Source organism: Rhinolophus sinicus, chromosome 18, assembly GCF_057876585.1.
Source record: "Rhinolophus sinicus isolate RSI-liver-muscle chromosome 18, RSI-T2T, whole genome shotgun sequence".
Taxonomy (NCBI): Eukaryota; Metazoa; Chordata; class Mammalia; order Chiroptera; family Rhinolophidae; genus Rhinolophus; species Rhinolophus sinicus.
The window spans coordinates 109,001,731-109,010,124 of NC_142518.1; the positions used below are offsets into that span (position 1 = coordinate 109,001,731).

Below are 8,394 nucleotides of genomic sequence, written 5' to 3' on the forward strand. Positions count from 1 at the left end.
CGCCGATACCTTGGGCACATCCAGGGAACCGTGACACCTGGGGAGGGAAATCCTCAGCGCTAGGGGCCGGCCTGAGCCGGATGATGTCTAAATGAGACCCCAGGCAGGAGATGGCAAGGGAGAAGGGCCAAGATGAGTTGTGCCTCATCTCAACTCAAAATGGGGGCAGGGAGCGCAGGTCTTCTGGTGGCTTCTTGGCTGCGCCGCCCCACACCTCCGCGCCCGTCCCGCCGCTGTCGCGCAGCTACCTGGACCTTCCCAAGAGCCCCGCATTACCCAGCAGAGCGTGAGGAGCAACTCGGGAAGGGACAGGAGCCCGAGCTATTCACCCGGGGTTTCTTTGAGGAGCGGAGGCCACCAGCTACCTCCCCTCGCTCCCAGAGTACAGCCTCGACCCTTGCTCCCAGAACCGGGCGCAGAGGATATCTCATCATGGAGAGCACAGGTCCAGACCGGACTATGCGACCAAAGGCTGCTGCTTCTAAGGGAGCCAACCCGCTCCTGGCAGGCACAGGAGAGGGGATAAATTCCCTAGAGATGGGGGACCTAGATTTGGGGTGGAAGCTGTCCCCTGTTCCCTGTGGGGGTGCAGAAAGTCCTGAACAGGCAAGAGTACCTGGAGTGGGATGAACCTCTCAAGAGGACTGGAGGGGCACATATCTGAATTCAAAGGGCTACTGGCCGCCCCTCACACTCTGCTGGGGGATTCAGACTGGCTTCGGTTGGTACTGGACCCACAGAGAGAGCTCATGTCCCCGTTCTGAAGTCTAGATCACTTTGCGGAGCATTGGAAGAAGAGGGAGAAGAATTTGCTGGAAACCAATGAGCAGTGGCTGGTGTGTGTGTGTGGGGGGGGCAGGTGGACTCCAAGCTTGTCACAAGGCCATGTACCTGGGGGATGACGGAGGGGGGCTAGCAGCTAGAGGGGAAGCACAAACAAGGAAGTCGGAAGCAAGAAGACACCTGGCTGTAGATTTCTCCAAGAAGAGTTGGTGACTAAAGCGGGGGTGGTCAGGGAGCTCTGATTGGTCGGGGGGAGGGATTTGGGGTGGGGCTATCTGCCTCTTGAGGCTTTAAAAGCTCATCGGAGAGGGGCAGGATGCTGTCATTTGCTCTCTGATCCTCTGAGGGGAGGCAGCTTTCCCTAAGCTCCTGGTGGCAGAGCAGGTGTTTGCTGTGTGGACCGACTGGAAGATCTTAACGGTCTCTGGCAGCAATATGGAGCCTACCCTGGCAGTCCCCACTCCATTTGGCTGTGTTGGCTGTAAGCTGCCTCAGCCAAACTACCCACCGGCTGTAATAATCTTTATGTTCTGCGCAATGGTTATCACCATCGTTGTAGACCTGATCGGCAACTCCATGGTCATTTTGGCTGTGGCTAAGAACAAGAAACTCCGAAATTCTGGTAAGTCACCCTTCCTTTACCCTTCCCAGCGTGTAGCCACTGGAACCTCCTAGGGCGTTAGTTGGGCTCCGGGTATAGGGAATCCGTGGACAGGACCTCACACTGAATGTCCTTGCTCCCCAATTCCCCACAAACCTGGGCGGTGATGTTCTGCAGGGACCCCATAAACTTAGAGCTTCTCCAGGCAGAGGGAACTCATAGAATTAACTTTGGGCGGCCAAGTGCAAAGCCGGGGTTCCCGCGGTGTGCGGCAGACCACCGAGCCCTGCTCCGTCGGGGACCTGATGCAGAGGGTGCCGCCACCGGAACGGGGAGTCTGGCAGCCATCCGGGGACAGCACGCCGAGCTGGACACCACAAAGGTGGCCGCGCCAAGGCCACCGGTGGAATAGACGCGGAGGGAGCAGCGGGGCTGCGACCCCGCTCTAGGAAAGTTAAGTTCACAGCGGCTGCGGTGCAGCTTACCCAAGGCAGCGCAGCAGCGCCCTACCGGTCCTGAGACCCCGCTCGCTGCAGCCCTGGGGCTCCAGGGCGGCTCTCAGGTAGCTCCCGGGTGGCGGGGCACAGACCCCCGCTCCTGACTGTGGAGCAGGGAGATCTGAGCCCGCCGGAGCGGAGCTCCATCCGCCCGTCCCAGGACACACGGTGGAGAGAGGCGAGCGGCTGGCTGGGCGCAGCAAGCGGTGGAAGCGGCAGCGGAGATCCCTAAGTCCGTAAGCAGGGTACTGGGGGTCGCAGTGCTTGGCGGAGAAGAGGTTCAGGAGTTTGGTGTGTTGCGGGTGGGGGACAGAAGAAGCAGAAGCGAGTGAAGATCGCAGGAGGGCTGCAGGAGAGCTCAGAGAGACTGCAAAGCGCGGGGATCTGGGACAGGTTGGGGCGGTGAGAGATTCCTCGCTGCCAGCCAATGCCAAGGGGAGGAGGCCGGCCGGCTGCGAGCAGGGAGGCGCGCGAAGATGCTGAGCACTGCGACCTGGGCCGGGGGTGGGTGCAGCACATACTGCTAAGCGGCGAGCACCGTTTGCAGGTTGGGCGGGAGAGGGCTCTGGAGGGAAGGAGGAGGGGCAAAGGGGCCCAAACTCCACGTTCAGCCGCTGGAGGGAGGGGGCAGCGGCTGGGGTCTCTGCGCCAGGTTCCTGCTGGGGCCAGAGGGCAGAGGAAGGAAAGGGGGCAGAGTCTGAGGGGGTTGGGTATCCGTAGGACCAGGAGGAGGGGGCGCGGAGGAGAAGGCCCCCAGTCTCTGGGGGATTACTTTGCTGGGACGAAGAATCACAAACACCATACAAGTTTCAAAATGCAGCGCGGGGCACAAAGTCATTCCAAGTTTTCTTCTAAGCTTCGGTGGATGTGTCTGGGTTTTCCTTGGTACCCTGGAGACTTGCGGCCGCACGCTTGGACCTCGCCTTCACTCAAGCAGTTCGTTCCCAAGGGGCGGGCGGCACTGCGCAGCCCCAGGGACACCTGCGAAGCTCATTTTTTTCCCTTTAGTTTTCTTCTTCCCTTTATTTTTCTCCTTCCTATCTATAATTTAAATAAAATATTTTATGGCTGTTGTGGTTTTGTTTTTAAGGCTTTGCCCTCTCTCTTTGCCGTTTTTCTTCACCGAATTCATTACTTTGAGGGAAACCCTAGGAAGATCCTCTTGGGTAGAAAGCCCGGAGGCCGCGCCTTGGCAGCGCAAGCTGAAGGAGGCAGAAGGAGCCAGTCCTTTGCCATTTTAATAGGTACTAATTGTCTCCTAGTCCAAGATGAAGTGCAATATTTTGCCAAACCAATGCTAATTAGCAACAAGGTGTTTCCAAAGAAAGACGGTTGTGCGCCAGCACTTGGCCTCTACCTTTTTTTTTTGGAAAGGTTTTACGAAATCGTTTCTACCAGTGCCCTATAAAACAGGAGTGGGGGCAGACCCTCCATTCACTTTCCTGTGTAGCAGCTTCAGAAAACCTCAGTGCCAGGGGCTTGGCCCTCTTGCAGCGCGGCAAAGGTGCCGGTGTGGCTCTGCGCCTGGACCGGCATGAAGCAGGGACTTATGCTAATTCTTGCAGCGTTCTCCAGATTTTTAAAAAATCCTGTTCGCTATTTCTTTCGTTTCAGACGAAATTTTACAGGGTTCCCTCTCTTCCCCTCAGTTTTTACTCTTAGGTTTCCTCGGAATTGGTAAATATTTACTGGGCTAGGTCTTACATTATTGTCTGATCCCGCTAGAAAAACCTGCTTAAGAAAACGACAGTTCTCTGTAGACATGTTTGCATTATGAATGCAACGCTAGGCCAGAGAAGGAAGAGGTCTAATGGGGGGGGTTGGAGGGTTCCTGACATTCCTCCAATCTCTCCCCTTCCCCCACCCTCCAGGCTGCTTCCCACAACAGCTTGATCTACCCCCTTCTCCCCACCCCACCCCCAAGGAAATAGTTTGCATTTTGTTTTTGTCTAGTCCTTGTGTGAGTGTGAAGGGCTCCTCAAGGGGCTTTTGTGCTTACTGCTTTCAGGAAATCATGTGGACAAAGGACAGGTCTCCCAAACCTGCTGCTGCATCAGAATCACCCCGGACATGCTTGTAAATAACAATAAAAACACACCTGTATTTCCCTGAAAGAATTCTAGAATTCTAAGTTGTTACGACTCGAGCTGGCCTTTTCCTCCAGCTAAAATTTGTAGCTTTCCAAACTTAACCATTTATTCTTTTCTGTTTTCCTCCCTCTCTCTCCCCTGATGTGTTTTTCAGGCAACATGTTCGTGGCTAGCCTCTCGGCGGCTGATATGCTGGTGGCCATCTACCCCTACCCTCTGATGCTGCATGCCATGGCCATTGGGGGCTGGGATCTGAGCCATTTCCAGTGCCAAGTGTTTGGATTCATCACAGGGCTGACTGTGGTCGGCTCTATCTTCAATATCATGGCAATTGCCATCAACCGTTACTGCTACATCTGTCACAGCCTCCAGTACGAGCGGATCTTCAGCGTGCGCAATACCTTCATCTACCTGGCCGTCACCTGGATCATGACTATCCTGGCCATCCTGCCCAACACATACATTGGCACCATTGAGTATGATCCTCGCACCTACACCTGCATCTTCAACTACCTGAACAACCCCGTCTTTGTCGTGACCATCGTCTGTATCCACTTCGTCCTCCCTCTGCTCATAGTGGGTTTCTGCTACGTGAGGATCTGGATCAAAGTGCTGGCGGCCCGGGACCCAGCTGGGCAGAATCCTGACAACCAGCTTGCTGAGGTTCGCAATTTTCTAACCATGTTTGTGATCTTCCTCCTCTTTGCAGTGTGCTGGTGCCCTATCAACGTGCTCAATGTCTTGGTGGCTGTCAGTCCAAAAGAGATGGCAGGCAAGATCCCCAACTGGCTTTATCTTACAGTGTACTTCATAGCCTACTTCAACAGCTGCCTCAATGCTGTGATCTATGGGCTGCTCAATGAGAATTTCCGAAGAGAATACTGGGTCATCTTCCATGCTATGCGGCACCCTATCCTCTTCCTCTCTGGCCTCTTCACTGATTTGCGTGAGAGGTGGGAGATCCAGGCCCGTGACCGTGTCCGTGTCCGTGACCGTGTCTGTGCACGTGCCTGTTATGAAGTTCGAGAGCAAGCCCATGAACAAGACCGGGCCAATGCTTGTCCTGCTGTGGAGGAAATGCCAATGAATGTCCGGAATGTTCCACTACCTGGTGATGCTGCAGCTGGCCAACCTGAGTGTGCCTCTGGCCACCCCAAGCCAGCTTCTTGCCACTCCAGGCCAGCCTCTGCCTACCGCAAATCTGTCGCTGGCCACCACAAGTCCGTCTTTAGCCACTCCAAGCTTGCCTCTGGCCACCCCAAGTCTGCCTGTGGTCACTCCAGGTCTGCCTGTGGTCACCCCAAGTCGGCCAATGTCTATCCTAAGCCTGCCTCTGTCCATTTCAAGGCTGACTCTGTCCATTTCATACCTGCCTCCAGCCACCCCATGCCTGTCATTGGCCACCGCATCCCTGCTGGCAGCTACTCCAAGAGTGCCTTCAGGCCTACCACCACCCAACCTACACCCATCACTGGCTACATCAAGCCTGCTACCAGCCTCCCTGCGCCCACCACTGCCGACCATCCTAAGCCTGCTACCACCAGCCACCTTGAGCCTGCCGTCACTGGTTACCCTGAGCCCACTGCCTCCTGCCACTCTGAGACCAGTGCTACTGGCCACCTTGAGTGTGACATCACTGACTTCCCTGAGCCTGCCTCCAGCCCTGCCACTAGAACCCCTGAGCCTGCTGCCAGCCCACAGGAGCCTGCCACCTCCACTGACCCTCTTCACCCCACTGTGGTCACCACTGACACCAGTAATCACCAGGAGGATGTGGTGATTGATGTTGAAGTTGATTCTGATGAAATGGCCATGTGAAAAATGTCCTTAGGGGGTGGCCAAGCAGTGGTCCACTTTCAAGTTTATCTAGCATATGTAATCCAAAGTGAGGCACCTCACTGCTTCTACACACAGAAAAATACACACAGATACTGACAACCATGGTGTAAGGTAATTCCATCGTTTCAGGCAGATTCCTCTACATCCTGTACTCTAGAAAGTGTGTGTGTGTGTGTGTGTGTGTGTGTGTGTGTGTGTGTGAGTGTGTGTGAGTTAGTGCGCGCTCATGTGCTATTTTAAAGACCAAATTTCCCTCAAGTTTGACATCTGTTTTTCTGAGCCTCCCTTTCCTCCTATGGTTGACCTTGAGCCCACAGTGGTCCTTGAAATTTTAGACTGATTTTTTTCCCCTCTCCCTGTCCCCCTTTCTCCTCTTTCCTCATTTCCTCCTCCTTGTTCCTGCTTTCTTCTCCCATTCCCCGAGGGGGAGGAGTGGGGGAAGAGTGCATGCGCAATGGTGAAGGTGTTCCCTGCGAAGGCTTCTGTAAAGTGAATGTCACCTCAGAGCTTTATGTTACTAAGTGTGTAACTCTATATTGTATTTTTAATGGCAGCCAGAGAGGCAGTTGTTCTCAAGTGCAAGTACTTGAAACAGTTTCTTTTCTAAATTCCAGTGACAAAATGTGACCTATATCTAAAAAATAATTTGATAAGATCTTACTAAAATAAATTTTTATGCCTATGAGATCAAATGGCAAAAGGAAAGATGGCCACCCTGAATTGTTTGTTTTGTGAAAATTCAAACATCGGTGCTGATTTTTATAGTCGAACACAAATGTAAATGGTAACATGTTTTTACTTACTTTTTCCATTTTTAGTATCATCCCAGATTGTTGTTTTTTTCATTTAGTCTCAGAGAAACAAATCCATTCATAAACTAGTTTCTTTTAAGATTTAGATTTATGGTTGCTGGGATCAATTACAGTTGTTTTTAATATTATAATTCACAACTACACTTTACCTCAGATTTTTTTTAAACAGCCTGATGTCTTTATACAATCAGTTTTTACATTTTTTTTTCATTGAAAAGGTAATTCGAGGTAATACCTGGTAACCAGAAGTGAATGGAGTCCTACCATGAAGGCTGTAAATGAGTGTTTCTTCAAAAGCCTTTCCTTCCTGCCTTGTCACTCTGAACCTCCTAGCTGGGGTGGGAAGTGAGGAGAAAGAGACATCAACACCAGCCCAGTCCACCACCCTTGGCTGAGGTTCAGTGATTCACAATGTTAAGTTGTAGATATCTTCCATTAGTGCACTTGACAGCCCAGGAAATGATTTTTCTCTAGAATTCAAGAAAAAGTTGCTGTTTAATAAAAAATAAAATGTAATTATTGATTCAAATTGACACTGAAAACTAAGTTTACTGTACAAAAGCTTGTAAGGTTAAGTGGAAATGTATTATACTGCTTTAATTCGATTCTGTATTTGTGATAGGAATTAAATAAAAGTGTTTCTGTGGTTTTGGTGTGTGATTTGTTGTTAAATTCACTTCCTCCATCAGACTTGTAGGGAGGATTCAGGGGTGGATGGGAAAGCATTGACCTTGGGGAATCAGAAGACAGGTGCAAGTTCCAAACCTGCTACCAGCTTGCAACACCCCAGGGTAAGTCACGTGACCCCTCCTTCCTCAGTTTCTTTTTTCTTAAATTTTTATTATTTTTTTACTAATTTTTAATTTTTCAATTACAGTTGGCATACAATATTATATTTCAGTTGTACAACATAGTGATTAAACATCTATATAACCTACAAAGTGGTCACCCTGGTTTAAGTCTAGTACTAAGCCATCTGACACCATACATAGTTACTACAATATCTCCTCAGTTTCTTTAGTTAGCAAACTGGCAAGGTCAGGGTGGGGAAGGGGTTGTGGAGGGCTCACTGGGTTTCGTGTGTCCTCATTAGTGCGCTGACAAAGGGTGACTTGACCTGCCTGCTCTTAGACTTATGGACCTTGCCTGCCATGCCTTCTGAAAACAGGTCCCTTGTCACGCCCATGAAAGGAGTGAAGCCAGGCCCAAAAGTGTCAGAACCCCAGAGGCTGCTGGTACCTAGTAACAGCTCATGAGCCAGTCAGGGGAGGCACAGGAGCAGGAGACAGGAGGACAGGTGGTTTCATCTTCAGCTGGAAGATGGTGGCAAGACCCCAGCCTTGGGGCCAGTCTCCTTCAGGAATGCAGTCTCCAAAGAATCTCTAATGACAAGGGAATGCCCCAAATAAACTGCTCCATAAAAATAAAACGATTTAAAGTAATATGCAACAAGATATCAATTTAGTTAAGAAAATACGTATACTAAAAACATGCATATACGTAGACAAAGAGTTATACATATACAGTTGTTCTATCTGGGTTTAGCCAGACTGTAAGTATAAACCGAAGTCACCTGAACTTCATGCCCAAATTACAGTGGTTCAAGCCCTAACAAAATGACTGCCGCACATCAGGCTGATTCCCTGTGCAAAATTTCTGCCATGTATTCCCGACACCCAAAAAAATGTTTACTCGTGCTCACAAACAGGTGGACAATCATTCCACCCCATGTTTTTTATGTTCTTCCTTCCTCCACACAAAGAGTTTGCTTT

At 50.9% G+C, this 8,394-nt stretch overlaps 1 protein-coding gene across 1 annotated transcript; it reads left to right on the top strand.

Moving 5' to 3' along the window:
* The first annotated feature begins 1,120 nt into the window (after positions 1-1,120).
* GPR50 (G protein-coupled receptor 50) lies at positions 1,121-7,258 on the top strand. The gene is made up of 2 exons (XM_019711226.3): positions 1,121-1,405; positions 4,126-7,258. The coding sequence occupies exons 1-2, from the start codon at positions 1,219-1,221 to the stop codon at positions 5,787-5,789; spliced, it is 1,851 nt and encodes a 616-aa protein (XP_019566785.2). The 5' UTR covers positions 1,121-1,218; the 3' UTR covers positions 5,790-7,258.
* The last annotated feature ends 1,136 nt before the right edge of the window (positions 7,259-8,394 follow it).

Excerpts from the sequence above, each read along its gene's own strand:
- GPR50 (XM_019711226.3), top strand. The coding sequence starts at position 1,219 with ATGGAGCCTACCCTGGCAGTCCCCACTCCATTTGGCTGTGTTGGCTGT. Across the intron at positions 1,406-4,125 it reads CAAGAAACTCCGAAATTCTG|GCAACATGTTCGTGGCTAGC; the intron begins GTAAGTCACCCT and ends TGTGTTTTTCAG.